This window comes from Numenius arquata, chromosome 8, assembly GCF_964106895.1.
Source record: "Numenius arquata chromosome 8, bNumArq3.hap1.1, whole genome shotgun sequence".
Lineage (NCBI taxonomy): Eukaryota > Metazoa > Chordata > Aves > Charadriiformes > Scolopacidae > Numenius > Numenius arquata.
Genome location: NC_133583.1, coordinates 19783044 through 19799689, shown reverse-complemented (window position 1 = coordinate 19799689; position 16646 = coordinate 19783044). Strand labels below are relative to the sequence as shown.

At 37.6% G+C, this 16646-nt stretch overlaps 1 protein-coding gene across 1 annotated transcript; it reads left to right on the top strand.

Annotated features, from left to right (window-relative positions):
• The first annotated feature begins 1417 nt into the window (after nucleotides 1-1417).
• NOL8 (nucleolar protein 8) lies at nucleotides 1418-16347 on the top strand. Its single transcript, XM_074151403.1, has 16 exons — nucleotides 1418-1556; nucleotides 1724-1786; nucleotides 2647-2725; nucleotides 3037-3184; nucleotides 4111-4179; nucleotides 4498-6438; nucleotides 6721-6837; nucleotides 8077-8196; nucleotides 8544-8628; nucleotides 9479-9620; nucleotides 10769-10852; nucleotides 11635-11912; nucleotides 13652-13778; nucleotides 14224-14294; nucleotides 15313-15395; nucleotides 15719-16347. The coding sequence occupies exons 1-16, from the start codon at nucleotides 1418-1420 to the stop codon at nucleotides 15770-15772; spliced, it is 3600 nt and encodes a 1199-aa protein (XP_074007504.1). The 3' UTR covers nucleotides 15773-16347.
• The last annotated feature ends 299 nt before the right edge of the window (nucleotides 16348-16646 follow it).

Sequence of the window (16646 nt, the reverse complement as noted above, 5' to 3'; positions counted from 1 at the left end):
GCAGCAGGGGGGCGCCGGCCGCGCTTTCTTCCCCCCCCGCCAAGAAACGGAGCCGCCTGAAGGACGCTTCCCGATGCCGTTATTCAATTTCGGTGGCAAAAGAGTTATTTTGTCAGCTATTTTCTTATTTTTTATTTTTATTTTGCGGAAAAAAACCCTACTTTTCTTCCCAGTTAGTTGCGCCCAAGCCCTTTCCGGCCACAAGACCCGCCCTTGTGTGTTCCCATCACCCTGGACCGGCCGGAAACGGAGCCCGAGAGCGGTGAGGGGAGAGTCGGCGGCTCCGGCAGCCGGAACCCTTTTTTCCCAGAAAGGGGTGCCGGGGGGAAGACGAACCGAGTTGCGCTGCGCGGATCGCACATGGAGGCGGTGAGGGAGGGTCGTGGAGACCCTGGGGGGGCTGCGGTTCCCGGGCGGTGCCGTGGCCTCTCCTGGGAGGCGGGAGCGGGAGCTGAGGGCGGGTTGCGAACCCCTTTTCGTGTTTCGGGTTGTGTCGCGAGCCCCTTCTCGTGCTTCGGTTGTGTCTTTCCACACACCCCCCGCGCGCTTAGAAAATCTTTAGAAAGGTTAATATTGTGAAGAGGCGTCTGCTTCAAGGTTTAATACACACGCGCGCACACACACCCACCCACCCCCCCACCCACCCCCCAAAGCCTAACCCCGGGTTACTCACAGCGCTGCGCGGGTGGAGCAGGGCAAAGCCAAGGAGCGCTCCTCTCCAAAGGCTCTGAGTAGTATCAATGCTTTATGACCTTCTTTGAACCTTCCTTTGAGAATCCCCTTCAGAAGGAAGCATCACAATTTGAGGAAACACAGATCTGAAAACAAGTGGAATTGTGGAAAAGCATCTGCACAAGAAACAGGGTTATAAACTTCAATCTGACAATGCGATGGGAATCTTTTATTGGTTTCTGGACCAATAAAAGCTCTTTCAATTAAAAGCAACTCAACATTAGTCCTTCTTACGTTCACTAGTTTTGTAATATTTAACAAATCTGAAAGCAGGGCATGCAATATATCATGTTCATATGCAGAACCAGACAAGTTTTAAATAGGTTTGGTATGGTCAAACAATGCGTTGATTACAACTTTGACATTTCTAGAACTGTTATCTTTATTAAAATGAACCTACTATTACATGCATATCCTTTAAATGTAAACTTACTCATAAAATATATAGACAATAGGAAAAAAATAGGCGATACATAGATATCATCCTAAAGGTTGCTTTGGAGAGCACTTCTCTCCAGAGGCTCTTGGTAGAGGATTTCTGACCAAGCGACTCATTCCGCAGCTTGGTACAATGCTTGCATTAATCCCTACGACGTAAGTGGTAGTAAACTATCCTGATGGGTTTTTTTTGTTGTTCTTTCTATTACAGAATAAGAGAATGTGCATCACAGCTTGACTTTTCAACATGGAGAAGAAACAAGTCTCAAAACGCTTATACGTTGGAGGGCTGGGCCATACGGTTTCTAAGGCCGAACTGGAAGAAAGATTCGGCAAGTTTGGGCATGTTTTGGATGCAGAGATAATCACCAGAAAAGATGATCAGGGTAACAATTTTGCGTTATTCTTTAAAAATTAATTACTTTTCAGTTTGTATTGCAAAATGGAATTTTTGCTTCAGGTATGCTTTATTTTCAGGAAATAGTTTAATTTTCAGTTTTAAAGGAAATACTGAAATTATATAGAAATTAATTGGATGTTTATCATTGGGCAGGGAACCCTATGAAAACTTTTGCTTACATCAGTGTCAGCATTTCCGATGCAGATCTTAAAAAGTGTAAGTATGTTTTTTGTCTTTTTAAGTAATGTATGTTTTTGCGCTAAGTTGCATTACTGATAATGTAGCTAATGTTGCCAAATTAGGATGTGGTCAGGTAGAGGTCAAGGTTTCATTCTGTTTTCATATTCATTCCATTTTCTTTAAGCTGCAGTCTTACGGAAGTTGTTTTAGTGGAGTTTGCAGTAAGTAGAGGTAAGCAGGCTAAAAAGATTTCTTGTGACTGAAATAGGTGATTTCTGAGTTTGTTCTAACTCTTTTATGAGAGAGTATAGGAAATGTGCTTCATATGCTTTCATCGAGTCCGTAAAACATTAGAAGTGACTTGATGTGAGAAGAAACCCAGAAGGAGAGTTTACGTAAGGCATGCTTCTGTTAAAGCAATTTTAGAAATTCCAAAATAGTTGGATTATAAAACTACAGGCAGCATTATGAAACCACCTGTGTTAATATGTAGCAGCAAAACGGCAGGTGAAGATACTTATACCCAAAGAGAGGGATTGGTAATATGCCCTTTTACGTAGGGAATGCTGAAGTGCGGAAGTTAAATAGAGGAGAGCCTGTCTGACAGTAGTGTAGAAACTTCAGAGTACCTGTATCTGAATTTTCAGGTTTGTAGTTGAATTGAACCATACAGATTTGAATGACTTATTTGAAGTCAGAACTTTTAACTTTGGATGTGAACCTTCTTGTTTAACATTCGGGTGCTAGACCTTTCATATACAAACTTAAATCAGGTGAGCAATGGATTATAAGATCATGCTAAAGAAAATTCAGACTGTCATAGAAAGAGGCATAGTTAAGTCTAACGTATTTTTTTAATGTAGAAAATACTCATTTCTCATTTCCTTGGTTTACAGGCATCTCAATTTTAAATAAAACGAAATGGAAAGGAGGGACACTGCAAATTGAGTTGGCCAAAGAAAGCTTTTTGCACAGGTAAAAATCAATTTAAAAAAATGTACGTTGTTGCTAAAGTTACCCTTTTTGTGTATATCTGATAGCATTATGGCTGTGCTTTCATCTGCTACACTCTACTCTTTCTGGTTTTTATTGATATAGATGTTGGTGGACTGTTGATTCACATTAGATACTGCAACATGTTTTGCATCGTTATTCCCTTGAAGGTAGCAAATACCTTCGTTCCTTAATTAGTGAATGGTTACTGTTCTGTGGGGGAAGGTCGCTGCCAGCTATAATTTTGCACATAGGCAGACTTTTTTTCATATATGATGTACTTCTTGGTACAGGCTCGCTGTAGAGAGGGAGGAAGCAAAGCTACAGAAGGAAAAGCCACAGAGAAACGACAAAGCAAGTCTGTTGGAATCCCTGAAAAAGGCTGGAGTCGTAGACTTTCACATGAAAGCAGTACCAGGTACAGAGGTGCCAGACCATAAGGTATGGTGGGGTTAGATGTATAGAGAATTAAAACAAAACAACAACCCAGAATTTTGCACAAATTTATTACACTTAAATTTATGTCAAATATCTACACTTTAAAGAAATTTTTGAAGTGTGACACTCCAACTTGTGAAAAGTACTCTAAATAAATATCTTACGTGTAGACATGTAGAAAGCTCCTGTCGTTCTTTGAAATGACTGGAAATAATCATACTGTCCTCTCTGTCATGTTGAATTACTAAGTGCCTTTTTATTTGTTTATGTTGGGAATATCTTCATGTCATCCTTAAAAGCATGTAAAGAGAATGTGTGTCTTATTTTTATACAGCACGTCCATTTTTGACGGCTGGGTTGTCAGGATCTAATCTCTGTGCTTCAGCACATTCAGGATCAGGGTCTACACATGCTTACAAAAGTAAGGCTTGGAATAAAATCACTGAACATGCAAATTTAGTCAACAAAAATTATATTTACTACAGAGTTTTCAAAATTACTTGCTAAGCACAGAATGTTTTTGGAGGGTGATGGGAGGGAATTTCAATTTTTTTAGTGGGAAAGGGGGAAAAGGCAAAATAATAGTGATCCTGTCTGTGTAGTTACACTGTTAATTCATAAACCAGCAGCCTTATATTAAATATAGTAGTTGTAAAGTGAAGAAATTCAGGGTTTTTTTATTGTCACTCTTTATTTGCAGGTTGTAAAAATTTGGGGTTTTGATTGGTTTTGGTTTGTTCTTTTTTTGAGAAGAAAGCTGGCTAAGTTGCACAGTACAAATATATGTCAATAGAGTAAACAAAAAAAGAATTAGTCACACATGGTTCTTTATTAGTGTTTCTATTATCAAAGAACATACATCTTGTTTTATTCCAGGGTTACTCTTACTCCTTTTTTGTTTAACGCTGGTTTTTTTTCTTTCCTTTCAGAAATGGGTTGTTGGTAAATTCGGCAGAGTCTTGCCTATCCTGCACCTTAGGAGTCAACAAAAAAATAAAATATCCTTTAACTATTGGTTGGGCGTAGGCACAATTCCCTTCTTCCTGTCATCATATGGGGAAACATTTGCTTAACGGTCTTAATATCGATTACTGTGTTGTACTTGACTTACTGAATCCCCTAAGTAAATCTTGCAGTAAGTTTGTGTGATTTGAATAATTTTTCTTTAGACTGCAAATCAGTTGCTTAAGGGCTTATGGTCATAACATTAAAAAGGACTTCATTGTCCTTTCACGCAGAATTTAGCCTGTTCATAAAGGCTGGAAATCTGCTTGCTGAAAGAATCATGTTGCTTTAATTCCTTAACTCAGAGTAACATTGTGAAATATGACCCATCAAAATACTGCCATAACCTTAGAAAGCTGGAACCAGACTTGACACATATAGTTCCTGTATCCGAGCTCACTTGGCACTTGGAAGGCAGAGATGACAGCATAAACAAGAAGCGGCAAGGAGAGTTCCCCGTAACTAAAGAACCACCTAAAAAACTGAGGCAACTGGGCAGTGAGGCTCCGAACGGAGCAGTACATCTCTCTTTGGCGTGCCAGTCACATTCAAAAAAGTCGAGTTCCTCATCACAACTACATCAAAGATCCAAATCCAGTGAGAAGTCTAAATTGCCTCCATCGAGCAGTCCTAATAGTAAAATATTAGGGAGAAGTTTATTATTGGATAAAGTCAACGTTTGTGGAGTTACAGCTCAAAATAATATAAGTGTTTCTGATAGTGACATTGATTCTGAAGAGGAAATCAGAGCAATGGTAAATAAAGAGAGAGAAATTCAGAAAGCCAAGAATGTTGACGTTGAAAGTGACCACTTGGAAATTGTTGGGGATAATTTTGAATTAGAATACAATGGTCACTGGTCCTTAAGCAATCCAGATGCCGTGAAGAAAGCTATGAAAGGAAGTTATAGAGAGAAAAAGACTATGGAATGCAATAATGGTTATGATTCAGCAGATACGGATGAAATTATTGCTGAAAGTAAAACTCCAGATCAAAGTAGCAGGAAAACTGCAATTTTAGAAGATTCTAAACAGGTGAAGGTGGAAACCAGCAAAATGCTAACTAACAAAAAATGTGATTTGGTAAATGACTCCTCACTGAAAACTCGCAATTTAAAAGAAAAATACATCAAAAGAAAAGAGAAAATGAAAAAATCCAAAACTGCTGCCTTGCAGAGTGGAGCAGTTAACAATACAACAAAGAGAAGTGATAGTGAAAGCTCTTATTCAGAGCCTGAGAAAGGGGAGTCTGAAATCAGTTCTGATTATGAATCCATGATGCAAAACTGTTACCACTTAGACCTTACATTAGATGACTTAAAAGCATTAGCTACTGAAAACTCTGGGGCACCAGAAGAAGACTCAGACAGTACACAGAGTTCTAGTCAGCCCAGTGTTGAAGAAAATCCTAAGGGTAACGTAAACAAAACAAAACTTTCTAAATTTCAAGCTGCGGTTAAAAAAAAATGTGTCTGTCCTGAAGATATAGTTGCTGCAATTTTAGGAGGAGAGGAGAACGCTGATGAAGAAAGCTCCAAGGGACAAAATAATTCACAATTGAAATATCAGCCCTTCAGAGGAATGGGGTCCCTTTGTGAAAAAGAATTTACTAAGGACAGCACTGGTTTAAAGAAGAGGTCTGTAGAAAGCTTAAGTGTTGAAGGTCGTATTTCTTACTGTGGGGAGGAGTCATCTGAAAAACAGTCTAAGAACCGTCCGTTGTATTCACTTGAAGTGAGCTGCAAAGAGAGACAAAATGCGCATGGTGAACAGCAGGAGGAATTGTCAGATGCTGCCTCCTTAGTAGATGAGAGAGATCAGCCTGTCCCCAGGCCATGTTTACAAGGAAAGAACAAAGGCGTGAGTGCTTTGCAAGAAGACCAAAGTTCAGAGCGTGGAGATGCTGCCCCTAGTACTGATCAGAGTGAAGATGAGAGCAGTGACACGGATAGCAATGCTGCAGTGTCGCAGAATCCTGTTAAACGACAACTGAAAAGCCCAAAACTGCTTTCAAAAAAATTGAAGAGGGATGTAAGCAATAAAAATTCAGAGTGTGAGGCTAACAAATGTGAGAACGGGAAGACAAGCCTTCTGGAAAATAAGGAGCTTTGTTTTCATGCTACTGCTTCAAAGGAACCTAATACAGAAAAGAAGCAGTTGCAGGATAACCAGAGGAGACTGGCAGCTCTAGAAGAGAGACAGAAAGAGAGAGAATTACAGAAGAAACTCATTCAAGGAGCTCTTTCAAATCTGGTAATTATACTCACAACTTCTATCTATCAGTAAAAGAAAAAGGGAAATTAATAGATGTGGTCTAAGGTATTTCAAAATCATAGCCTGGAATATCTGATTACATTGCTGGTTTTCTTTTGAGTGTATACAAAATGATGAATACCTAATTCCTGGAATGTCTCCAGAGTTGCAAGAGGAATAGTAGATTCCTCCTTTCGTGTTGTGGAAATGTCTTTTAGATATTTATGTATGACTGTAGCAAATATATGATACGTTTGACTTGACAGTTTCACTCTTACCTAGGATAGCCAGCCAGCAGGCAAGCATAAACACATCATATTCGATTCAGATGTGGAAAGTGAAGCTGAAGCAGATGAGATGTTGAAGAAAGATACGAGTTTGGGAAATACACATGAAAAAGTAAGTGTTATTGAGAAAAAGTCCCGTATTCTATAATGTAATGTCTATCAATATGACTATGCCTTTTATTCTGAAGACTTTTTCATAGTGAAGTGACAGGAAAAAGTAGATAAAGTTTGAGTAAATATGAATGATTCTTCTTTTTTTGCTAGCATGAAACAGGTTTCAAAGAACTTAGCCATGCATCTGATAAAGTGGGAGAACTTGGAGAATTTGGGAGGAGATTGAGATTTGCATAAGAGATATTCCAGTTTTGATTAATAGAAAAAGAATGTTTAAGTTATAGGGCTTACACATAATTAGTTTTGAAACTTTGCTGCTTTTGGTCAAAGGAAGGGGAAGAGGTTTGGCCTGGGTAGTATGGAAGGACTCTGGGCTCTTTCAACACCATTGACAAAAAAAATCTGTATTAATGCAGCATCTTGTTTTTAAAGTGATGTTAGGGTCCAAAGAAGTGTTGTGAGACTTCCTCTTTACACCTAACCTAACTGAGAGCTTATTTAGCAGACTCCTCTGGAGTCTGCCATACATTCAGCACAACTAGGTACCTTTTTCTGGAATAGAACTTTTTGTATCATCACATCTTTTTAATCATCTCTCTGCTAAAACTTTAAACCATTGGTTTTGCTTTTCTTAGGTTTTTGTCTTCATAAATGTAGTAAGATTAGGACCATTCTCACTATTTAAACTTTCTCTTCTTGCTTTTCCTCACATTTACCGCTTCTTTTGCATATATCTCTCTTACCCTGTATTTAGAATCCCTGTCTTGTATTTTTCCTTTTCTTTAAAAGAACCTCTAATTCTATAGAAAATCTGTTTGAAGCCATGGGATGCTTACCTTTTGTAATCACTGATACTTATTAACTGACATAAACTATGACCTAGAGTTTATATACAATAAATTAAGCTAGTTCAGAAAAGGTATAATTAGACATTAATATTTTTAAATTGATCTCCCTGGACATAATCAGAAAGTTGGATTTTCATACATAACTCTCTCATATTGTCAAACCTGAGTTACCCTTTACATGGATATTTTGCCTATGCTAAAATTTTGTAGTCATAACTGTAAAGCAGAATTGTACAAGGCATGTATACAATTTGAAGCACATATATAAATAAATGAGCTGGTTGTTCTGGAAATCCACTGAGAAGCACATGAATAAAGCTGATACTGATTTATTTTCTCAAACTGATGTGAATGGTTGCTTTTCTGTATTTTCTTTTTGTTTAACAAAGGATGAATCTGCTGCTAAAACTTCAGGCAGACTGTTTGAAAGCAGCGAGGATGAGGAAGATGATACAGACGATGAGAGATTCAAAATTAAGCCCCAGTTTGAAGGCAAAGCTGGTGAAAGAGTGAGTGAACCCATTACTGTGATTTAGTTTATTTCTAAATCTCTGCAACACCACTTCAGAAGAACATCACATGTAGGTTTGTGTACTTGCTGAATATGATTTTGACATACTTGCAACAGAATTCTCTTAAAGAGAGGAAACAGTAGCCATGGAGGAAACAATGTGTGTTGGGGAGTGGGAGGAGTTTCTCTGATGTTGTCATCTTTGAATACAAAGAGATTTCTAGAAGTGGTATCAAGAGGTAAAGGCTATTAATACTTTGCAATAATTATAGTAAAAAAAAAAAAAGCTACTGAATATTGATTTTCTTCTTTGGTGCTTAATAAGATGTATTTCATTTTGTTTAGCTCTTGAAATTGCAATCACGGTTTGGCACAGATAAAAGATTTCGCATGGATGCTCGATTCCTTGAAAGTGACGGGGAAGAAGAAGGTAAACCTGCTCGTGTTTCCTGGCTAATGACACTAATAGAGCTATATCATGGAGCCTTAATTGTGGATGCTCGAAGTAACTTACAGGCTACTGCTGCTTCTTTAGTGATTCTGTAAGGAAAATAAGCCAACTGTGTTGTGGCTGTATGTAGTATATGTTGGTAATTGTGTTCTCTCAAATGTATATGTTGTGAAAGTATTTGTAATAGCTGAATGAGATGTACTTGGTTGATAAATCAACATTGGAAAATATTTTTTTAACACGGGATGATATCAGAATGTGTTTATCCATAGTTTTGACCATTACATTCATTTAAACTGTTTTGTTATCATCCTGCAGTCCACGGCTGATTTGGCAGACTTAGAAAGAGAGATCTATTATTTTTGTTAAACAATAGGAGGCAGAAAAGCTGCAAAAAGGCAAAAAATTGTTAAAGATTTCTCTTTTTCCCACCCCTACCAAAACCAAAATTATTAACTTAGTTTTCAAGACTCAGAATTTGTTTCTGAAACTTAAATTTTTGCCTAGTTTTGCTGTTCCCTTCGTTGCTTTAATGTGGTCTTCTGTACAGCATCTGTCAGTGGCAGAGCAGTTGCACAGTTTCGTGATACAAGCAGGGAACAGGTTAAATAATGGATCTGATTTTCACATGAAATAGACGTTCATGACATTTGTAATCAAAGATTTTCTACAGCACAAGGGACAAAAGCCTTTAAGTAGCTTTAAAATGAAGTGACGTGTTGATCTGTGTGAGCTCTTCTAGTATTATAGTAATGTTATATATTAAATATTACAGGCTTACTCAGGTCACAGTGGAGAAAAAATAATGTATTTATTTTTCTCTTATCAGAGACAAACGTCTTGAAGACAGATGAGGAAGAAGAGCTTGCTGCGGAGAAAAAGAAAAATCTGCAAATACTGGGAAGCCTGTTGAATATCAACCTGGAACACCCTAAACCAACTCAAAAGGCCACAAATGCTAAGAAATTCAAGTACGAGTCATCTGTTATCAGAAACAAAGGAATTTTAGGAAGGCTTTATTTCTGCCAGTGTTTCACAACTAAAATTTCTGCCTAGCTGACTGAGAAAAGCATTTCCTCCTCTGTTGTGTGCCTTTGAAGTCAGTCCTTAATGCAGTTTCCCAACTTGAATGTCCCAAAATATTATACAACTGGTAATTGTCATTGTTTTAGGGAAAAAATTATGGGATGCCTGCTTGAGTTTCTTCTAGTAGATTTTGAATCATTGGATTGTTGGTTATGAAAAATTAAGATTTTACTAAGTCCTTGCCTATGTGAGAGATATTTCTGTTCTCTGTGGAGACAAACTTACGTTGGCTAAACAAAGAACGTGTGAGTTGGGCAGTAAGTCAGTAAGTTAGACTCTAGCTTCCATAGCAGTTAATAAGGTTATTGTTTTCTCTGGTGATGAGCATCACACTTCTTTTTCAGTGGAGAAATTTTATTTTTGTCATTTATCTGTATTTCTGCTTTTGAGAAATTTCTTCATTAAACTAGGAATTTGCTACATGTTGCTGTTGGGAATGCTCTAGCCTGTGTTAGAGGATGAGGAGATAAGTTCAGAAATGTACTTTTGGAAGCATTGTGACATTTAACTATGCACTTTAATAGAACTTGGTCTGTGAACTGAATTGGTGGAAGTTAGTATTGGTGGAAGTTAGTAGCATTAAGGGTAATTAAATACTGTGTACTTAGTAAATTTTTGCCAGCAGTCAGTAACTGCTTACTACTAGGACACCCTCTTGGACTATTTGAATTTATGCAATGTTTGGTACTTAAAGAAATAGGTGTAGATAGATATACAAATAGCTATATTAAGAGAGCTTCTTGAAAGATAAACAGGTGCAGGTATAAACTTACAGCATAACACACACAACTTGAGGTCTATGTTTTATACAAAATACAGCCATTTGATTAAAGCCACTTCTGTTTATATTTTTTTCCTGACCCAGACACTGACTAGCGGGTACATACAAAATGCCAGTTAGGTTTTGGATTGATTTGGAGCTTTTTTTGGTAAAGTCAATGTGAATTTGAATCTGACTGTCAAGGTTTAGGGTAGCTTTCAGTTGAACATTCAGAATGTCTCATGGTTTTTCTTTTCCTTTTGATTTTTATAGAGATATTAATGCCCTCCGCTATGATCCCACAAGACAGGACCATGCAGTTCTTGAAAGGAAACCAAGCACTACAGAAAAAGAGAGGTAATATTTATAGTTTGGTAACTATAATGGTGGTGTTTCTTCCTGTGGAGAGATGGCTATAACAGAAGACTGAGTTTGAAACTACACAGACTGCTCTTTTTTTTTTCTTTAGTTCTCTCTGTTATTACTAAAATCAAGATATAATAAGAATTGTAACCACTAAAAACACCATGTAATGTCATCTTTTCATTCTAGTCCATCTACTTTCTGCATGACTTTTTCTGCCTTCCTTACTCACCTTCAGGCTATCCCTGTGATTCAGGTCATGGACTTTAAGATTTGCAAATCTGTGAGGAAAAAAAATAACTAGCTCTTAACATTTCTTTCGTCAGAAAGTCCTAAATATCTTAATTTGTATGCTATCACATATTAAGTGAAAAGTCAGGTTGTGGTTAATTATAAAGTAGCCTTGTTCCTGCCTTTAGGATGAAACCTCAGATGTTTCCCCGCTGCTCACCATCAAAGGGTGGGTAAATAGCAGGAGGTGAAAAGAAATGAGTCAAAATTCTAAACAAAAAGGATAGTTATGCTGCCCTATGAACCTGTTTCTGACAATAGGAAATATCTTATTGCCAGAACCTGGAATTGCTAAGAACGAAGAAAGAAAAAAACCAAACCAAAACACACACAAAAAAGCCCACCAACCACCAAAACCTTAAAAGTGAACTACTCGTGTGCTTAGATAAGTTTAGGAAGACATTAATAGCAAGGTTGCCTCTTAGGGAACCTTTCTTTTAGAAATGTATGTGCTGTGTTCCTATCCTTCAACGGTCTTGTTTCAGTAAAGCTCAAAGGAAGAAGAAGAGGGAAGAGAGTGAGAAACGGCCTGAAGTGTCTAAAGAAACATATTATGAAATTGCTGTTGATTTAAAAGAGTTGTTTGGGTCTTCAAAGAGCCAATCAGAAAAAAAAGAAGAAATACCCTGGGACAAAGATGATGTGGAGGACTCTACCCCACCTGACCATTTGGGACCTAGCACTGGGAGTAACGGAGCTCAGGAGTCTAGTGGCTTCATGTTTTCCTTCTTTGGAGACACAGAGGAGTCGGGCAGAAAAGAAGGTAACAGTAGGACATGTATAATAGTACAGTTTCTAATGAGTAGCTTATATCAGGCACTGTAGAGTAATACAATGTATAGAAATTCAGAATCCAGGGGATTTTCAGAGGCAAAAGTAATTATGCAAAGTCATTATGACCTTCTTAAATACAACAATCTTGTCAAGTATTAGTCACAGTTAATTCATGCTTGCATCCCAGGAATTCTGAAAGGGATGTTTTGAGAAGGAACTATTATTTAATTGCTTTTTGAACAGTGATGGAAAAACTTGTCATCCACTACATTTCTCAAAGAAACAGGGGAAAAAAAAATGACATAGAAGTCAAATCAGGTTTCATATAAACCAACAAAATTTTCAATAAAATGTGTGTTAATTAAGGTAGTACTATCAGCAAAAGAAAATCTTAGAGTTGACCCTAAGATCCAAGAACATTTTATCATGTACTTAATTTTATTATTGTACCTTTAGAAGATTTAAACTGAATGATGTGATTATTGGGGTCTCCTAACCTAAGATAAAATCAAATGTTAAGAAATCGAGATTGAAAAGTCTGAAATCAAGTCACTTAAGTAGTAATGTAGGAAATAAAAGAAACTGTATGAAGTTAACTGCAATACAAAAAAGAAAACCAAGAACAAACAACCCCAACAACTCGGTGGAGATTAGTTCAGAGCTCACAAAGCTCTTAACACTGAGAACTGCACTTGAGCACTGTGTCTTATATTTGCTATTAGGAATAATTACTGGTTTATCTTGTGTAAGAATCCTGTTTGGTGGCAGCAGAGCCACTGTGTGAGCCACTGTATTGGCACAAACCAAAGGCTAAGTCTCTCTCCGTTGCACGTAGCTCAGTTGCTTAGGTGATTGTTGTGATTGTTTTTGTTGGGTTTGTTTAACCTCACTTAAGATCATGTGTGCCATGTGGAAACCATGAAGGGAGAACGTGTGGATAGTCTTTATTTTGAGCACAAACTATGGGTGTTTTGTGGACAATTTAAACTTGCAAACGCTCACTTTTTCCAAAGTAGAATTCTCTGATCTTTCTCTTGAATAAATACTGTTTGCGTTTCATAGTCTAGTTACTGTTGAGTGTGGAAACTGTTTTATATTGCCAGAGAGAGGCAATACAGGAGCTATTCTTCTCTGTTCTGGTCATCCAGACAAGTACTGTGTTTATACACTGAAAGAAAAGGATTCAATACATGTGTAACCTCAGTCCTTTCGGTGAGGTGAAGTGTTAAGGGCTCAGGTAGGTGTTTAAGTTACTGTGTGTAAACTGGGCTTCTGGCAACTGGCAGCATATGCTATAGGCAGGAATACATACATGAAAATAACATAGCTTAAACACACAGAAAGAATAAACTGAGGCATTGCGAAGGAACTTAATAAGAAGAGAAAGCTGAAAATAGGAATAGGCACAATTACTCCCAACTCAGTTGATAATGATTGTCAGGCCAGAGTGACTCAATAGAGCCCTGGACCTTAACAACAAGCTTCAGAAGGACTCCTGCACTTTTTCTGTATGCTGTGGTGATACTAGTTGTGAATTTTGAGGGTGAATTGTATGAGAAAGCAAACTAAGTTCACACCTGCCCAGAGGGTGATAGAAAACCTGGGAGGGAAGGTTTCTGTCCTTCTTAAATCTGTCTCTTCCAATTTAAGTAATTCACACTGAAGTAGCAATTTTTACTGGAAAGTGGGGGAGTAATCTGATTTTTTTTTTTTTAATACGTATTGCAGAGCCCTACGTACTTGAAACAATAAAATCTGTAAAAGTCACATGGCAAGAAGATCCACGTTTCCAGGACAGCAGTTCTGAGGGTGAAGATGAACCAGAGGCATCAGAAAGTGAAAGGGACAAAGAAATGCAAGTTATATTTATATCTGTTGTCTACTTGGTTGTAGTAGTTTGATGCTATGAGAATATTAATAGCAGCTTATGTTAATGGAAACTTAACATCGTCATTCCCCATCTCTGAACAATGGAAGTTGTCTTAGGAAACCATTCCTTGCTGCACAGAATGTGATAGTCAAAAATCCCAATACCACACTTCATTTGAAGTTGAAAATAAAAGCTGAGTTTCTAGGTCAATGTATGAGAGCTTCACTGGGTAGCGGGTATGGCCAAAAGTCAAATATATATTGAGTTTTCTTTAAAAAACGGGGGGTTTTTAATAGAAGGTTCTATTTGTTTACTATGGAGTAATGTTCTTCAGTGCATACTATTTCTCTGACGTGTTACAGCTTTAACTTGTGTTAATGGAATTCAATGGTAACTTTCATGATGCTAAAATTCCTTTCTGTTTGTCTAGGTTTTGCTCTTTACCACAGACAGAAAGTGCTAGATTTTTCTTCTTCTCCAAAGACGATGAACGACTAAGAGGTATAACAGAACTTATTCCCCCCTTTTTTTTAACTTTTACTGAAACTCAACGAGGAAAAAAATACTGCCTAGTTATTAATGTTTTGTAGTTAAAACACAGATTAGAGGTTTAAGAAAAAAATAATTGCAAATTTCCATAATTACTTACAGTATAAGTTGTAGTAGCACATCCCATGAGACAGTCCTGGTGAAATAAACGCTGAACAGCTGTCTTGTTTTCCTCTTTTCAGATAACTGCCCAATATGTGGCTGGTCTTTTTGGGCTTACAAAAAGAAAAATCACTTGATAACTTATGTAGACATTTTGGATCTTTTCAGGCATATATCTGATCTTTAACTTTTTTTCTGTGTTTCCAGTGTTATCGTTAAGAATATTGAATATTCTTACCAGCCACATATGTCCACATGGTTCTTGATCCTAAAGAATGTGGGGGTTTTTCTTGTGGATATAATGAATGTCATAGTTAGAAACAAACAAAAAAACCCACATCCAAAAAAACCTGAGGCCCACAGGCCACCGAAACAATTGCTTTTGGTATTTTATACAATAAAGTATTGGGACAGCCTTAAATAATGTTTGTTTCCTGAGATGTGTTAGATAACTCTAATTAAACGTATGTGTAAAAGTTCTTGTGTTTAATACAGTTATTGTATGGTAACCTTCCAGCCTGTCTGATTTACGGAGCCTGTTAAAATTGAGCAGACATAAGTGCTTAGCATGCATAAATTTTCTTGGGAGACTTGCGTTAATGGTGCTGAGCTTTTAATGCAGCAGATACTGTTTCACTGCAATTGATATTTCAGCATATTAAGCAAAAATGCTGCTGCCTTTCCTTTTCCTTAGTACACAAGGCTGCAACACATAAGGCTTCTGTTGGAGCCAACCATGTCATGGGGGCAAAAGAGTAATATGAAGAGTAAGCCTTCCGAGTTTATTGCTGTGCTGCTCATGAGATTGACAAACAGCAGCATATTTGGAAGTGTTTAACCACATTAATTTGGTTTTTGTTTTGTGCAGAGGGCCCCAAGTTATTTTGTAGATCAGTAGAGCTCAGTGAAGAAAAAGATGGTTGGGAAGACAGACGTAGATTATTGCTTGAGGTGAGTATTTTAACATCAGTTCCTTGGTAACTGCGGCTGAAAGCTCAGCGTGAGGAGGGAACGCGGCTGCTTATTTGCTTAATTTGCATTAAAAATTAATTCGGGACCCTTAGAAGGGCATGAAACTTTATAATTACCAGGGAACTAAAAATTTTTAATATAGAAGTGTATATAACGTCATGTTGTAATGTCCAGTCAGGTAAATTACTTAACTGGTCCTGTACAATACAGGATTACTTTACTACATGTAAAAAAGTGTTTGAGAAAAAGAGGTGAATTCAGAAACTTCTCATGATATTATGTTAAAATTCAAATATTTGCAGGAATGCCGGAAGAAGCATAAGGATGCAAGAAGGAAAGTGAAAGCAAAACAATAAATCTTTCTTACCTTACTGGTCAGAAATATTCCGTGTTTCTTCTTTGAAGAAGATGCAGAAAAACATCCTCTGAAAATTCTAGTCTTTCAAAGACCTAATAGGAAATAATATTGGGAAAGACTGTTAAATTTCTTTGAAATAGGTACACGTTTATTGTGTCAATTCAGTGTTTGTACCAAGGCCTGATGGTTTTTGTCTCTGTGGTTTTGATGTGACTTGCTGCTTTGCAAGATTTTGGAGAATTTGATCATGTTACAGAGAAAACACAGGGTTATTTCGCTGTGTTTTCAAGCCCCAGAGCTGAAGGGGGTTGAGAAAGAGCAGTCTCCATGAAAGAGTAAATCTGTGTAAGACATAACCTGTATCATGCCAAGGTAACGGACATCCTGTTTGAGATGCCTTTACAAATATTTGGAATGCATTATTTCCAGAGTAAAACTTGACCAGAAGTTTATGAAAATACATACATAGCAGGGAAGACTTATGAAATGGGGAGATTTGTGTTTCTTCAGAGCTGATTTTTCTCCTTAAAATTAACTGAGTGTGTACATTAATAAATATTAAGGACAAATGTTGCTGGTGTTGAATGCTTGTTGTTCAATAAATGATAATTTCACAGAGAAGGTCCCAGCGCTGCAATATCGCCTTAGGCAAGATATAGAGAGATGAGTCAAACTCTCAACCCACAAGCTTTCCCTCCGCGCTCTTCCAGCAGGAAAGTCCCCCAAATCACCTGTACAGTCACGGGTCAGGGTGAGAGCTGCCTGGGAGAGGGTCTCCCCTGCTCTCTTTCCTCGCATATGACCCATTCTGGTGCCTCTGGAGCTGCAGTTTCCTATCCCACCAAGGAAAGGCTCAAGGAGGAGTGGTCGCA